This window comes from Phyllostomus discolor, chromosome 2 (genome assembly GCF_004126475.2).
Source record: "Phyllostomus discolor isolate MPI-MPIP mPhyDis1 chromosome 2, mPhyDis1.pri.v3, whole genome shotgun sequence".
NCBI classification, from domain to species: domain Eukaryota; kingdom Metazoa; phylum Chordata; class Mammalia; order Chiroptera; family Phyllostomidae; genus Phyllostomus; species Phyllostomus discolor.
The window spans coordinates 6632991-6649610 of NC_040904.2; the positions used below are offsets into that span (position 1 = coordinate 6632991).

The following is a 16620-nucleotide window of genomic DNA, read 5'->3' on the forward strand; positions in this document are numbered from 1 at the left end:
CAACAGGCAGGAAGAAGGTAAATGGAAACCACTTCCGTTTATCAATTTTGTGGTGCTTCTCTGACGTTATTACGTCAACTTGATCTGCAGCACAGGCGTGAAGGAAAAGGAACCGTCTCAGAGTGGCCTCTCTGGAGGAACAAGTGTTTGCTTGGGGCAGCGATGCCGCTGCAGGAACCAGAGCATCTGCCAGGGCCTCTGGCACTTGCCCTGTTCCGAAGGAGCCGGGGGACCCGGAAGGGGGAGGGGAGAAAACGCAGCTGACCTGTGACAGGCAGCAGGGCCCTCCTTGCAGACCGGCGAGGCCCAGCACGGAAGGTTCCTGCTCCACCTTCTTGAGTGAGACCCAAGCTGACAGAAGCATGGAGCTACAGTCTGCTAGGGGCAAAGCTATCGGCCTGACCTTGCCCTGCACTGGGACACACAGCTTTTGGAGACACCCGCCCCCCGCCAGAGGCTCAGCCTGGCCAGGGGCACAGACATGGAGACCGCAGGTGGAATGTGGCCCCGATCTGATTCTGGAACCCCACAGATGGAAGTGGTGTTGGGACCCCTGCACCATTTGGGGTTTGGGACCTCGCTCCAGCCTTGATGCTCCCCCTTCCCCATCCACTTCGCTCCCGGGGAGTGAAGGACCCCAGGATGTGAAACCCTAAGATAAAAGGGTCCTGGACCCCTGAGTCGCCACCTGGAACATGCCACCCAGAGCGCCCACCTGTCCAGGAATATCTGTGTTGGACTGACTGTGCTATTACATTGAGCCGCTAAAACGTTCGGGGTGTTTGCTTCCGCAGCCAGGCACCCCTGTATCCCTAGCATGGTGCCTGACATACAGCAGACACCCCAAATCATTTACTAAATAACCAAATGGCATTTCACCTCCCAGACAAGTCGTCCTCCTGTGGAAGTGGCCAGTTATCAGCTGGGACCCCTTTGAGGAGCTCCCGTCCTAACACATTCGCCAGGCAGGCCACCTCCGGCTGTGTCTGGGGACATCGCATCGGATGCACAACAGCGGCAAAGAGGCAAAGCTGGTGCTAACTCCACGTCTGTGCTACAGTTCGTTTTCAGTCCCCCAGCGCGGTCCTTACGCCCACCGATGAGCACTGTTTTCTGAACCTGAGGGGTGGCTGGCTATCGTGACCTAAGAAGAGTACAATCGACGAAAAAGATGCACTAATTGATTTTCTTTCCAACGGTATGACTATTTTCTAGCTGCATCAACATGCGATGCCACTCTGCCCCTCCCCCCCCATTAGTTTCATTCTGCCTCATCTGTAGCTATCTCGGCTGCAAGCACAAGAGCTCGTCGCGGTAACACTGGAATCTTGGGATGTTTATTTTCTCTCTCAGGCACCTCTAAGCCTTATCAGTAATTGCCAACGTGGTATATTCCAAAGTCAAGGGGCCTCTCCTGCTGGCCGGGAATGGCGACATAAGTACATTTACTGATGGTGAGTGGTAATTTAGGGGGACCCTAAGCACGGGATGGCAGCCTGACCAGAAGCAGAACAGGAGTATTCTGCATCCGCATGTATGTGTCTTTGAGAATCAGCCCGACACCTCAGTGTGAAGCTATCCATCCTACTGACTTCCAGGAACTTTTTGTTCGGTGGCTCATCTGCCCACGGCTACTTAAGGTCTTTGTGTATAGCATTCGATCAATAGGAGAAGAGCAAATGGTTTTCTCGTATCTGCAAGGTTCCAGATTTGATAGATCAATACAGACATGTATTGGGACAAGGGACAATACAGACATGTCCCTTTAAGCAGTGGGACACGTGATGTTGAGGGAAGGAGCACTAACTCGGGAAGCCGATGGGCGGTGCCTTTCACCTACTCGCAGGGGTGAGTGGAGGCTCCTTTTCCCGCGTTTCCCAAGGACGCCTGGAGCCGTAAAGCCACGCCCCCTTAGCACTGCGTTCACCTCCAGCGGCACCCTTTCCCGATTTTCACAAAAGCCCAGCGCCCGCTAGCAGCAGCACTATTTCTAGGGCTGAAATGCGATCACGTGTGCTATTGCGGTTTACTTGATGTTTTGGGGCGTGGCAAGCTTCATTTCCGGTGGAGCAGAGACTTAAAAACAGCCGAGACGCAGGGGGAGACGCGGCCCCGCCCCGGGTGGCGCACCTTTGGCTAACGGCTCCACCGTGATGATTTCGCTGCTGTTGCCTCTCCCCGCCGAGGTCACGGCCACCACCCAGACGCTGTACTGCCGGTTCCGGCTCAGGTTGGGGATTCTGTAGGAAAACGAGTCGGGAGAGGCTTCAAACTCGCTGATCACCTGTGAGAGGAGACAGAAACGTTCCCACATTCAAGGAGGCAGAAGGCACCAGTGGCTTCCCTGAAAGAGTGGTTATCGCGTGTTCTGCGTCATCAGATACAGAGCCCGCAACTGATTCCTTTTCTAAAAGGCCGGGTTCGCTGTCTACTCTGGAGCTACACCTATCACCCCATAGTCTACATTTCGCTATGGAGTGGCTTTGGCAGCCGTTGAACCCTTCTAACTGTGAAAGCAGACCGCACGTGTGTTTTCAGCCGAGATGGAGCAGCAAGGACCAGACTGACCCTCCTACCGGAAACAACCAGAGAACACCAGCTTCAGAGGCGGTGCGCACGCACCAGGTCCCGGAGGGCAGTATCTGTGAAATACAGAAACGAAGGCGGCAAGGCCTGTGACTGCAGGGACTGCCCGTTTCTGGGTTTCTGGGAGCGAGTCTCCAGGCTGAGGCACAGGGCAGGGCGCCCAGGAGGAGCTGGCTGCCGCCTTGAGTTGAGGAGATGGGACTGAGAGATGGGGAGGGAACTGGGTCCCTGGATGGCGACAGGAGGGAGGGGAGCTGCTCAGAGAGAGGACACGGAGGAGCTGAGGCGGGTCCCACCCGCACACGCAGCTGAGCAGACCTGTGCGCCGGTGTGAGGAGCTATCTGAGGCCAGGAGCGAACCGCCTGGAAGGACTGGAGGTCCCAGAACCTGGCATTCCCTCCAGGCTCTCACCAGCCAGACTGCACTCCCTGGAGATTCACAGGCACTGGGTCGAGTGCATGGGGCCTTAGCTCAGCCGCAGGGAATCATGAGCACTAGATTAAACCGCGCTGGTATTGCCTAGCAAATATTACAAGCAAGGTTTATAAAAATTAAATATTCACTAAGTGTATCCCAAAACAAAAGTAAAAAATATTTATAAGAATAAAAATTTGCAGTACCCAACCTGGTAAAATTCACAATGTTTCACATCCAAGAATTTTTTTTCAGCTATAAAGAACCCAAATATCCATCGACCAATGAAGAGACAAAATGTGTCGTATCCAATCAATGGGGTATCATTCAACAAAATAAAGGAATGAGGTGCTCATCCATGCTTAACTTGGATACATTTTGAAAACATGTGAGGTGTAGCAAATCACTTCAAAGTAGAATGTGATAAATGAAAGTTATATGCTATTAAGGAACCACTGGAAATTATAAAAATAAATGACAGAGAGTGAAATAAAGCTAATGAGTCAACAAAAGGAATAAAATGAATGATTAAAAATACAAAGTTAATCCAAAGAAAGCAGAAAAACTGTAAAAAAAAAAAGCAAATAGGATATAAAAGGCTGAGTTGCAAGGTTATGGATTTAAACCTACACCAATATATCAATAATGGTATTAGGTATAAATGATTTAAAATCCTAATGAAAGGCAGCGATTGTGAAGCTGGATATAAAAGCCATACTCAACTATATGCATTAAGACATGATGCTCAAATACAAAAACGCCAGGAGGTTACAAAGAAAAGGACAGGAGAGCGATCTCCTATTGACACTAATTTAAAAAGCTGGGGTGGCTGTACTAATATTAGACAAAGCAGACTTCTGAGTAAAGAATATTCCCAGTGATGAAGAGGGTAATTTCAGAACGATGGAGGGGTTAAGTCATCAAGAAGCCATAGCAATCCTAAACATTCACGAACTTCATAACAAAGCGTCCAGTTACGTGAAGTAGAAACTGGTGGAACGGAAGATGGACTGAGACAGGTCACGTCCTCCCTAGAGAAGCCGCACGAAGCAGGTAGGCTGCTGCGACACCCCCTGGACAGACGCGGAATGCGTGGGACTGAGCGTGTGTGTTCTCCCACACGTATGTGGTGAAGTCCTGCTCCCCGATGTGCTGGTGTTCGGCGGTGGGGCCCTTGGGGGGCAATTGGATCCGTGCCCTTGCAAGGGCCTAAAGAGACCAGAGCTAGGGCGCTCTCTCTCTCTCTCTCTGTCTCTCTCTCTGTCTCTCTCTCTGTCTCTGTCTCTCTCTCTCTTTCTCTTTCGTGAGGACATAATGAAAAACCTGGAAGTGGATCCTCACCAGACACTGGATCTCAAACATCCTAGCCTCTTGAGCTATGAGGAATAAATATCTATTGCATAAGCCACCCAGCGTGGATTTTTAAGAAGTCAAATCTGGCTAAGGCGAGAAAACTACGGTGCAGTAAGTGACCCACGGAGGCCACAGTGCCGGACGAGGGTGACCAGAGGCTCCAGCTCCATCCTGGACCCCAGGCCAGAGCTGTTTCCGCTCCCCACGCTGCCGCTTACGAGTGGCCATGCATGGGAAGGATTTCTTTTTACCCTTCTGAGCTGCTCAGTGAAGCTCTGTGGGTCTGTAGGTTGCGTGACCTTCCACACCAACCCTGCAATTACACTGGGGACGCGACTGCTCACTGGACCTCTAATTGCCGTCAACTCTATGCTTCCTCAACCAGAAATAATGTCAGAGAACTGTGCATTGTCATATGAGTAAGGGGAGAAAACAGGCTCTTGCACAGATGCCTCAGATGTGCATGCACACTCAAGTGCGCCCCAGGCCCCACCCCTTGCACACACCAGACCTGTCTTGTATTCAGAACTAATCCCTCTGGAAAATCAGAGGGAATCTGGCTTGTTTCCCAGAAGAATGAGGAGACAACCCCAAGACTGTACTGTGTGTACTTGTATTCCACCATGTTCCAAGGCTATTAATGTGGTTGCCACATTAATTTCACAAAGGTTAATGATGTGCCCATTATAACAATTGCTCTTACTGAACATTAAGCATCAACAGAGCATTAAAATATATTTACAAAATAAGGACTTCCTGTGATGAACACATAGCTTTTAGTCAAAACTCAGGAAGTATCCCATTAGGTACAATTCATCCTTGACTACCTCCAAAATAAGCATTTTTGTTGATATTTAATTTTTACCTGCAACCCAAGGCATGACTACAATCTATGAAAAAAATGTGATTTCCTATGCAACAATACTTGTTTCACCATTTACCTAGAAGATTGACCCAAAGCTAAAGGAAAAAAGGCTTATTTATAAAGACATCCTCCAGTGGGAATGAGTTCTTTACGGACTCGGAGGGAAAGGCACCATCAGGCTGTTCCGAGGCCCCTGCTGGTTATTTGGGAGGGTCTGCTGCAGGGCACGGCCACCTTCGGTGCCGCCACGTCCCCTGGTGGCCACCACGACCAGGCACCGTGTCTTCGGTCTCCGGAGAAGAGTGAGGAGAAAGCCACCGACTGAACAATTTAAACAGCTGAAGTGTTATGAATGATTTGTTTTCTTTGTAATCTGTGTAACTAGATATACAATGCGACTTTTGCTGTTGTCTTGCAGTTTTAGCAATAGCCTTAAAAGGTGACAATGGAGCCCTGGCTGGCGTAGCTCAGTGGATTGAGCGTGGGCTGGGAACCAAAGTGTCTCAGGTTCGATTCCCAGCCAGGGTACATTCCTGGGTTGCAGGCCATAATCCCCAGCAACCGCACATTGATGTCTCTCTCTCTCTCTCTCTCTCCCTCCCTCCCTTCCCTCTCTAAAAATAAATAAATAAAATCTTTAAAAAAAAAGGTGACAATGGTCCCAAAGGTGGCAGTGCCTTCTTTCCTAACAAGAAATGTGAGACCCGCTACTCGGGGTCTGCCCGGTGTCCATCTCTGGGCCCCATAGGAGGCTGAGTCAGCAGTAGGCTATCCGCACTGGGAGATGTATATGTGCATAACGTGTCTTTCTCTAGCGGCTTTCTAGGTTTGCTTTTTATTACCCAGGGGTAAGAGGGGGGTTGGACTCCGGGGAAACCACTCAGAGAGCTTGGAGTCTGGAAGGACAGAGAGATCGGTGAGTCACACCTGAGAAGGCTAAGGGCTAGTCACAGCCGTGCTCACGACAGGAGAGAAGGCTGTGCCGGGACGGGCTGTCACCCCCAGCCCGGTGGGTGAGGGACGCTTGCATGCAGGTCTTGCAGGCGAGTGCGAGACTGGGTGTCTCAAGAGAGATGCTGGCGGGCCCGAGACGCCTCCAGTATAGGGGTGTGCTGCCCACTCCCTACTCTTCACTTTAAACCGCATCACTTATCTGTAAATGGCGCACGATTCAACAATTGCACATGCTCAAGAGGTGGCATTAAGTAAGAGAAAAAGAGTAAAATGGGAAAATGAATCAGAAGCTCACTTGGGGTAGTAAAGCTAATCTGATGAAATCCTTTTTAATGCCCAGCCCCAAATGCCTGTTCTGTGAAAGAGCACTGACCTAGGTTGCCTTCTCATGGAACGTTTCCTTGGCATTTTCAAATGAGCTACACTAGCAAGGATTACATTTACATTTCATGAATTGTCTGTTTATTGGATACCAGATTTTCCCATATAACGCTCTAACCGTGTTTAAGTGGACTTGCTAATTTCTACATGCATTTCATCATGAGACCCTGCCTTCCAAATCCTGGGAATGTTCAATGAGAAGAGATCGGTTTTATTTCCAGGTGTCTCCCGATACTGCAGCTGGGTGGGCACCTCTGGGACTCTGAGGCGCTACGCAGGCACGGAGGGGTAGAAGGAAACCAGGCCAAACCTGGCTCTCAAAGGCGACAACACGGAGGACCGTGGCGTATTGCAAAGCAAACTTCCGGTGGTTCTTACGGATTGATGAACCAAGCATGGCAGAAGGAGACCTTTGTGGAAGGGGAGGAAGACACTTTTCTCAATATTTAAATACCGAAATATTTAATTTTCTCCTAGTAGATTTCGAACTCGCTAGGCTTGTCATCTGCAGAGTTGACATGGATATCAGCCATTCTAGGAGATTGTACTGTGCCCAACATGTGAAATAATCTTGAATCTGTGACTATAACTGGGCTATGCACTTGTCGTAAGGGCAGACTTAGCGTCAGTTCCTGACCTCCGCAGACACAGGGATGACCAGCACGATGGAAGTGTGGGTGCCAGGCGTCTGACTTGCGCAGCCGTGGCTCCTGACCGGGATTCTGCCCACAGCTCGTGACGGCTCTGCTCCCCCGGGCGGTGATGAAGGAGACCAGGCGTCTGCGGACTGGGGTTGCCAATTAGCTTGTGTCTGTCATACACGGCTGCTAGCCACTTGGGTAAAGTCAGTTCTTCCTCATCTAAGTATTTAAACATGTTAATTCTATCAGAACCCGCAGTTAACCTAACATTTATCAATTAACCACTCTCAGTGGAAACGGTTCTACGTGGCAGCCAAGACGCTTATTTCTTGGTGCATCACAGATCACGGAGTAAGGAGAGCAGACTTTTCTCTGTGGCTGAAGTCCCATAACAGGAACAATCCATGCTGTCCGTGAGGGAAGGCTTTGGTACTCTTTTGGAGACACACGTTTAAGATGTAAAACATTTATATAGTCTATCTGTTGAGCTATTCCCAATACCATACCTATAAACGTTCCGTTCCTGGTTTTTGTGGTTCAGTGTCATGCCAACAGTGCTCCACTGGATGTGCGGAGGCCGTGGCTGACGAGGAGTGGCCAGAGGCACAGGACACCGGGGCCAGCCATCCAAACTTTCTGCCCTGCACACCTCCGCTTTGGGGGGTGGCAAGACCATTTGTGCAAGGGTTCTTAGTGCCAGGCTGAGTAACGGCGAGACCACAGGAGTATATGCTGAGTTTGAACACATGGAGTTCAATTCCTGCGTGTAAATTACAAGGAAAGTCCTGTCCCAAGGGAACAAGAAATGGTCACCGCCCCGCAAACGGAGGATTAATTAAAATGGGCAAAGCAGGACTCTGACGCATTTCTGCTAAAATCTAGAAATAAAATCATTTGAATTCCCTTTCTAAAACTATTCCTGTTGTGGTGGAGGACATGATTAGTACTGGCAAAATGCCTAGGAAAATAAATGAAAACTGTATGAGTTTGACTTTTTAAAAATAAGACTTCTGACATGTTCGCCTCCGTAAAGCTGCACCCAGAGGGGAAAATGCCGGTGATGGTATGAAGGTTGCAACGCCCGAGCCAGGCGGGCGGCTTGCATTCAAGTGCCCTGCCTGTCTGCATCGTTGCTTTGGGGCTGGCGGGTGCAGCATGGGTTTCTAAGGCACGTGACAGTGTGCTCCTCAGAGAATGTCAAGGTCGCTGGAAGGTTCTCCTGCTCCAATGTCACCCCACGGAAAGCCTGGGAACAGTGTCTTCCAGACCCTCTTTCACTTAAATACTTTCCAGAATCATTTTGCCTCATGGTTTTCGTGCCATCTTTCTCCGTATGGGTCTAAACCAGTAAATGAGATAAAATTAGCCACCGCGAGTTCCTTGAAAGGCTCTTTGGTAACTTCTGTAAAACTGGATGTTTCCCCAAGAACTGCAGAGTTCACCTCCAAATTCTGCAGCTGTTTAGCTCCACAGATGAACTTGCCAAGGCTCGGAAGCTTCTCCAATCCCCTCCGTCCAGCGCCCCATTTGCCCTTGGTTTACGTGTGTCTTACGAGATCCTCATCCGCATTTCACCTGGGTACGTGGTCTTGTGTGTCCTCCGGGGGCCCTCTGAGCACGGTGCTTGCCTCCCCCTCCCTCCTCCACGTTTCCCTGGGGCCCTGGGCCAGAGCCCTGCGGAGCTGGGACCCACTAACTGCTACCCGAGATGACCCCAGGCAACGTGTGTCGTATTGAGAGCAGGGTGCTCGGATCAAATTATTCAGTGCGTCTGACGGAGATTAAAAAACTCCACTTAAAATTCTAATTAATTTTTTTAATAAAAGAACTAATTCTATCAAAGAACTATAGTGCTCTAAAAAGGGCTACTCCTACTCGTTAACATACAGTTTAAACGAAAAAACTCGGATGCCCTGATTTCGTAGATGGGGTGCTCCCAGCAGCGAGTGTGTAAGATACCTGCCCCAAAGCAGGATGAACACAACGGACAGCTCTTTTAATGACTGGGCAATAGCACTTTCAAAACATACATTTTTTTTTTCTTTTTAGTGGCAGAACAATGGCCTGGCTTACCTTAAGAAGAGGCAATTAGCTGTATCAATTAAGATTTGCCTCTGTTTTTAAAATTCTTATGTATAATATATTTCGATTCAATTTATTTTCACTTTATTTCACTATTTTCATCTCTAGAATATAGCCCAAAGACCTCCCTCAAGGGATATGGTGGGTGCCCCGTGCTTCTGGAAAAAATAGTGTATTGAAAATACTTGTTTTATCCGAGTCAGTCTTGGTGGTTTCCTCTGCACCTCACTGAGAGCTCTGCAGTTGCTATTGTGTGTGTATATATATATATATATATATATATATAAAGCTTTCCAAATGTAGCATGCTTCATTTTTTGGCCTTCCAAAATAAAATCACTGGTATAATGTATTGCAAGTGAATGAAAGTCGATATCCAGAAAGCGCGTGACGGGAGCCAGGCTCCCTGTGTCACTGTTGAGATCGGGGCGTGGCCCAGTTAGCCGGACTGACGTGCCGGGAGCCTTGGGTTTCCCGGACTCTTTCTAACAAAATCCCCTCCGTTTCCTGCGGTTTTGCCTCCTCTCTTCTCTGTTCTCATGGCCTCTGCCATGCCAGTGATCTGTCTGTAAAGGTTCTTTATTGATTCAACTCGACTGTGATCACCTGTTCAACATATTCTGCAAAAAGACATCCGTTTGGCATCGCATAATTTCTCACAGGGGGGAAGAAATTAGTGAGACTGTGTATTCTTAGCGATACAAGGAACATAGCATAACATACAGTGTTGGAAAAAATAGCGGTTTTCATTAAGTCTTAATTGAAAAATATTTGAAGCCAGTTCAGTCCCTTCAATAAATGGTACCGCATGTCTGGCCAAATAAAAAAGGTAAGATGTTTTCAAAGCTGGACTTTTTCAAAGCAGGTTGACGCCAAGGGCATGGTCCTCTGTGGCTCAGGGGAAGCAGGAGCAGCAGTGGGGGAGGGGGGCACATTCAGGGTGACGTAACCCGGCGTCCAGCCCGAATGAGTGCCGTCGTCGCAAAGCCGGGAGACTTATTGGCAATTTGTCTGCAAAATTGGGCAGGCTCTCTCGTGCGACTGGGCTCCAGCTGAGATTCTGGGAGCTTGTTTCTTATTTCTTGTGCTTCATAAAGTACGAAATTGGGCTCGGGATTTTAAAGGCCAAGGTTTCTCTCAGCTCGAGAGGACAGGCCACCTGCATTTTGATCCATTACAGCACCTGGGCAGCTGCCCTGGACAGCCAATAAACCTGAAGGACCACTTCAGCACAGAGGAGAATTAAACTCGAGATTCCGCAGAAAGACTGAGCAGCTGCTGCCTGGTTTGTTGAAAATGAGTTCAAGGGGGGAAGAAGGACCATTTTAGGGGACTACAGTATAAAAGATAACACGCAATTTCCCCCCGCTCCCTGAAAGAATCAGTCTAACAGAATGATGTAAATGACAACGTGAAAAATGTGGACACTATTTAGAACCATCCCCACCAGAACTGGCCACGAAATACTGAAGTTATTTCCAAGGAAACTTCAGGAATATACTCCCCAAGAGTTTCTATAAAACCAGAATTGGTTTCCATAGGTCGGGGACGCTCAGAAGTAGCTTTCTCTCCAGGAAACTTGTCTGTTCTTTTTTTCCCCCCAACCAGAAGCGGGCAAGCTCAGGTGCTGAGCACTAGAGCAAGACCTGGTTGGTCACAAAGGCACCGAGAACCCAGCACACACCTGCCACATGGAGGTACCGAACCAAGCCGGATGAGCAGGTGATTAGTTGCGCCTGTGTCAATGGACCGTGGCTGCTTTCTTAGGCCAGCTTGTGGCATCTCCATCATTTCTAGCTTGGACATTACAGAAAAAAAAAGCCACCCACCATTAGGAGGTCATATAGACAGAACCATGGAGGGATTAAATCACCAGCGTCAGTGATGCAAAAGCACAGGCATTGGATCAAAGGCCGCCTGAGACGGAATGCATCCCGGAAGATGATCACACACTTTCCTGCCTTATTGAGCAGGAATTTCATTATACAACCTAATGGGATGACTCACCGCCACAACCCATAAAACTTAGTTCAACGCAACACTTGCTGAACATCATTGCAGCGTGACACCAGGTTTCTTCGAAGCAGCTTAGCAGTGACTCAGTGGGTGTGAAAGGGGGGGGGGGGGGTAAAGGGAATATCTCGCCACTGTGCTGACACCTGGCACCTGACACTGATATAGAATAATACGAAGGGTGAGCTGTCATTTTAAATATTAAAAACAAAAGGTATTGCAGAGAGAGAGTCCTCACGACCGGGTGTCACGATGAGGATGCTGCTTCCTCTGGTCACGACACCCTTTCATCGGGTGGAATCCTCCCCTCCTCCATGCCGGGGCTGGACACACGTCCCAGGAGACCATTTCTAACCCTCTCGCTTGTGCTCCTGGGCCTCCCTGTGCTGTGCACACCATGGCTGTGTCCTTCGCCACACCACGTAGAACGGTGACCATCTCTGGGAACTTGCCCCCTCCCTCAAGCTAGAAACTCAAGAAAGACACCCTGTCCTTTGCCACTGCAGCCCCGAGGTTGTTGTTAGAGCTGTTTTCTGAACATTCTGATTTCCTGTCCTGTGGGTGTGCGCTGGGGTGGTGCTTCCTGCCTGGCTCCCCTGTGGCCGGTGAGATCCTGTGACCTTTTCTGGCCAATGTCCACGTCCAGAGACTGCTGTCCCTTTGCCATGAAACCTGCCTGGGTCCCCCCCAGAGTGAAGATCACACAGGACAGAACTATCACCTGCTCCTGATGGACGTGAATGAGAGAGAAGAACAACTTTGTTGGTGTAAATCACTGAGACTTTAGGCTTGTTTGTTACACGGTGTAACTCAGGTTCTCTCGATGGATGCATCCAGAACTTGGCTCGGCCCTTCGCCCCGAGTAGTGCTCTGCACCCGAGTGCTGGGCAAGTGAGGGAATGACGTGGCGGGCCACCAGAGAGGGGGTGGTGGGGGAGGAGTCAAAGGTAGCTCCACGGCTTCCAGTCAGAAGGGAAAGGAGGTTCCCAGATGATTAGCTTGGTAGGGAAGCGGGAGAGAAGGGGGCGAGAACGAGTTTGGTTCTGGACATGCTGGATGTGGTGGGTGGGGTCTCCCTGAAGACAAGGAGGGCGGGAAGTTGAAAACAGAAGACCGGCTGGTTCTCCAAGATGGTCAGGGTTAGAGATAAAAATTCTGAACTCCTTAACTTCGGGCGATTGTTGAGCTATGAGAACAGGTCCAAGGATTCACAGAGATAGTAAGGAATACGGGAAGAGGATAAAGGACGAGGGTTGGAAACTGCCTACATGTAAGGGGGGGAGGGTGACCAGGGGGAGAAAGCAACCAAGACAGGGAATAAGAGAATAACGGGAGGTAAGAAAGACCGAATTTAAAAATAAATCACGACGTAACAGAATGTCATGCTAAAACTTGAAACAGGAAGACCGTCCCCTCTTCCTAAGAGGTAGTGGGGTTTTCCAGTGGGGAGGCCCGTGGTGACTTCTGAGAGGGGGACGGTGAGCGTGCAAGGGGCATCCTTTATGCCAGCGCAGACGCCAAGTTAGATGAGGCTTGCCTGATTCCACCACCGCAGCACCCGTGACTTGAGGTCCCACTCCTGGTTCTCTGAGGCCCCTCTCTCTGGTCCTCAGCCCCCCCCACCCCAGCTTTAGTAAATGCAGCCTTGGGGGGGTGAGGAAGCGGACGGGCACCGGCTGCCTTGGACCCAACGCTGTCCCGCCTTGGTGAAGGTTACCTTCCCTGATTCCCAGACTTGTTAACCCTGAATTGTGGGCCATATCACGGAGAGTTCATTGCTGGCAGTCTCCTGGATGCAAAGGATAGGGGCAGGTCCTCACGTGCTCACTAAGCGACAGCATTTCAGCACCTACTACGTGCAGAAGTGGGTAACGTTACCCTCTGAAACGAGAATACCGGGTGTGGACTCCAGCTCGGTGACGCCGTTATTTCAGGCCTTCTAACTGTGTCCTCCACCAGCGAGGAGTTTGTGCCGCCTTGTGTCACACCTGCAAGCTCTGCTCGAATCAGCGCAGCACTGTAAAAGTGACATGTCTATGCCCTCGTGCGTATTTACTCTGTAACAGTTTTCACCTGCTTTCGCGTACAGAGGAGTGCCAGAGAGAAAATCCAGCTTAGCGATTGTCTTCCCAAGACCCAAGAAGGTTAGCTTGCTTCTTCGGATTTCTGATGCTTATCACAGTGCATGAACCGGTCATCCAAACTGTTACATGTGCAAATAACAGCCATGGTCCAAAGCGCATGTGGCTGAGTCCGAGAATCAAGTGAAGGCGAGTTTTTTTTCTGTTCCAATCTCCGCCTGGGGAGGCTGACGTCCCATTGCACGTACCCACCCCTCACGGCGGGTGACCAGTGTCTGCTCGCTTCCACCTCGGGACCACCAACCCTTGCGAGAATGTGCAGTTGCTTGTCTGGCCACGCAGGAGTTCCGAATTCCAGTATCTTTCTCTGAGCTGGATGGAGAGCACACCACGAAGCAAATGTGTCTGGTTAGACACGGGATGTTCCCCGTTAGAGAAAAGAGCCGGTGTCTTTCAACAAAGTCCCTTTACAAGGAAGGGCGAGGATGACTCGGGGGCCTTGAGGGAACACCGACATCAGCCAGGAGGTTAGCTGAGGACTCGAACAGAGGAGACGAAATGACAGGGCGTGCTGCGTCCCGGGTTACCCTCCCACGCTCTGCCTTCCGCTGGGGAGTCACACCGCAGAAAAGGCATCTCAGAGACAGGAGCAGGAAAAATCCATACGCAGGGCTAGGACTGCCCCCTGGTGGTCATCCCGACACACAGGCAGCCATGGAACAGAAAAGGCTCTGGAAAATCTGATAGACCCAGTGTCCTGACTTAAAATCACAGAAAGTGAATATGGGGGAGGGGGGGCTTTCTATAGGGATTTATAATTTCTTATTAATTCCATAGGGAAGATGCAGAATAATAGATGGGATGTTCGAAGAGAAGCGGATCAGCTCTCTCTGGCCTTGACTTATAATGGTATTTTTTATTCAAACATAGGCTTTGTGCGGGACATCTCCGAACCTCCCACTATTTTTGCCGTCAACGAAAACGGCTCAAACCGGCACAGCCTATCACAAACACGGGCTCTGTGCTCTTAACTGATCTTCGAGGTAGATGAGGAGCAGTGTGGCTCTAGAAAGGGAATGAAACTGATTTGGGCCTCCTCCCTTCACTGAGGCCGCCCAGGAGGCCACCGGCCACTGTGACGGTCCCTTCCCGAGACCTACGGCGGCCTTGAACGTGGCCAGCAGGCAGCACAGAGGCGCCCCCTGGTGGTTGTGAGGCGCCAGCGCGGTGAGACGTCAGCTGTTGTTTCCCAGCGTTTCTGGCGGACGGATCGCACTGGTGTCGCCTGTTGGAAGCATGTACCAGAGAAGGTGGTGGGTGGTCCGAGCCCAGTGTTCTGCGCATGCGGAGATCGGAAATCCCTGGGCAAGTGATTTCTCTCTCGTTCTACATGCTGCGTGATCTTGATTTCGGGATAGTAACTCTTCCTTTTTTTTTTTTTTTGTATGGCATTCATAGGCTGGTAGCCTGGGGACTAATACGCCCGCAGCCTCCACCAAGGGGCTTGGTCGTCTTGCCCCTCTAAGCCTCAGCCACTCAGGACGAATGTCACATCGGCCAGGTTGAAGGTGTTGGCTCGGAGGTCAAGACCAGACGGGGCAGGCGGCAGCGGAAGGAGACGCCGGTGCGCTCTGCACCCTGCCAGCCTCTTCCTTCCTCGCCCGCTGGACTCGACATAGCACGCGAGTCCCACGGCGCATGGATGGTTAAATGAATGAGTACAAACAAGCATTTCACATTCTCCTGGGGTGCGGGCCTTCTTCACTTAGCAGCAACGCTGTCTCTCTTTGGTGAAATGGTGACAATACTTTGGTGTCTCTCAGGGCTGACGAGAGGGGTCCTGGGTGAACCGGCCCCGGGCAGAGGAAGACAGCCGCCCAGCAGTTCATCTTGGCCTCTACGCTGCTTTGCGTCTCTGGGCGTTGACGGTAGGGCCCAGCAGGTGAGAATTAATGGCATGTTTGAAACCAGGTAAAACCCCCCAAAAGCTCTGGAGCCCAAACCTCTGACCATATCGCATTTAATTCTACTTTGGCCCCGGCGTGCTACCACGGAGCTGTGAACGGCAGGACACGCAGCTCGATATTTTCAGCAGGCGGCCGGACCTCGGTGAGGGGCCACACGCTGGTCCCCTGTCTCCCCAACACTGGTTGTGGCCACTGTCTACAGGCCAGCAGGCCTTGGGGACCCCTGCAGACTCTAGACTTGGGAAAACGTGTCACTGTAATTAAAGATCGGTCAATAAACTAGGGTGGGAATGTCAGTCCCCTGTGAAAAGGAGGTCCTGACACTCGCTGGGCGGTGGATGAGCCTGGAACACATCACGTTGTTGCCTGAAGTGAGCCAGCCACGCAAGGACAAACGCTGTGGGGTCCCACGGACAGGGGCCCCCGGGGGCGGGGGGTCAGACCCGCAGGCAGGAAGTAGAAGGGTGGGGGTGCCAGGAGTCCGGGGAGGGAGTGGGAGGCTGGGTTTCATGGAGACAGAGACGCGGCGGAGGAAGAAGGAGCGTTCCGAGATACGTGAGGGGCACGGCTGCAGGGGTGCGCATGTACTCAGCGCCACCGAACGGCACTCCTGAAACAGTGACGACGGTGAACTGCGAGTTCAGACGTGCACCAGAATACAACCGCAGTGAATTCGCATCCGCCCCACAGACACTCGTGGAACGGCCGGGCAGGCCGAGTTCTGCGCGGAGGGCAGGGCGACGCAAGGATGGAGCAGACGTGGTACCTACCTCGGAAAAAGTCATAGACATTTCCATAAAAACATCATAATTTTGATGACCCGTTTTGCTTTCTTTTCTCTGAAATTTCCCTTCTGTATCTGGCCTAAGACATCTGAACCGTGGGGGCGTTCTGCCGTGGTAATCACACTGGCGACAGCAAACACTGCCCTTGGAAGTGCTCGGCTCTCGGACTTCACATTGCATTACAGGGAGCTGTGCGGGCTCTCGTCCCTGTAAGAGTCCCAGTCCCTCTGGTGCAAGAGGGTTTGCCTGTGGCTGCTGCTTAGTGGGGGATGGGACAGGGGAGGGAGGGGGGGTGGGGGCAGAGCTGGGGGCAGGGGAGACGGTGGGGAGGGGGCGAGGGCATGCGGTGCGTTTGGCGGTGAGCCCAGTGGCAGAATCGATAGGGTCTGTGCTGACCCTCCATTAAGCCCAGTTGAGGGCCCCTGGGTTTCGGTTTTGATGAGCAGGCCAGCAGTTGCGTGGGAAGTCACCAAATAGACAACAATTCTAGACCACTGT

The 16620-nt window shown here is 51.0% G+C and overlaps 1 protein-coding gene across 1 annotated transcript in view; it reads right to left on the minus strand.

Moving 5' to 3' along the window:
- Positions 1-16620, minus strand: part of DSCAM (DS cell adhesion molecule) — a 532016-nt gene that overhangs the window by 60319 nt on the left and 455077 nt on the right. The window contains exon 21 of the mRNA XM_036017445.1: positions 2131-2284. Coding sequence (XP_035873338.1) covers positions 2131-2284 — 154 coding nt within the window. The remainder of the gene's footprint in view (positions 1-2130; positions 2285-16620) is intronic.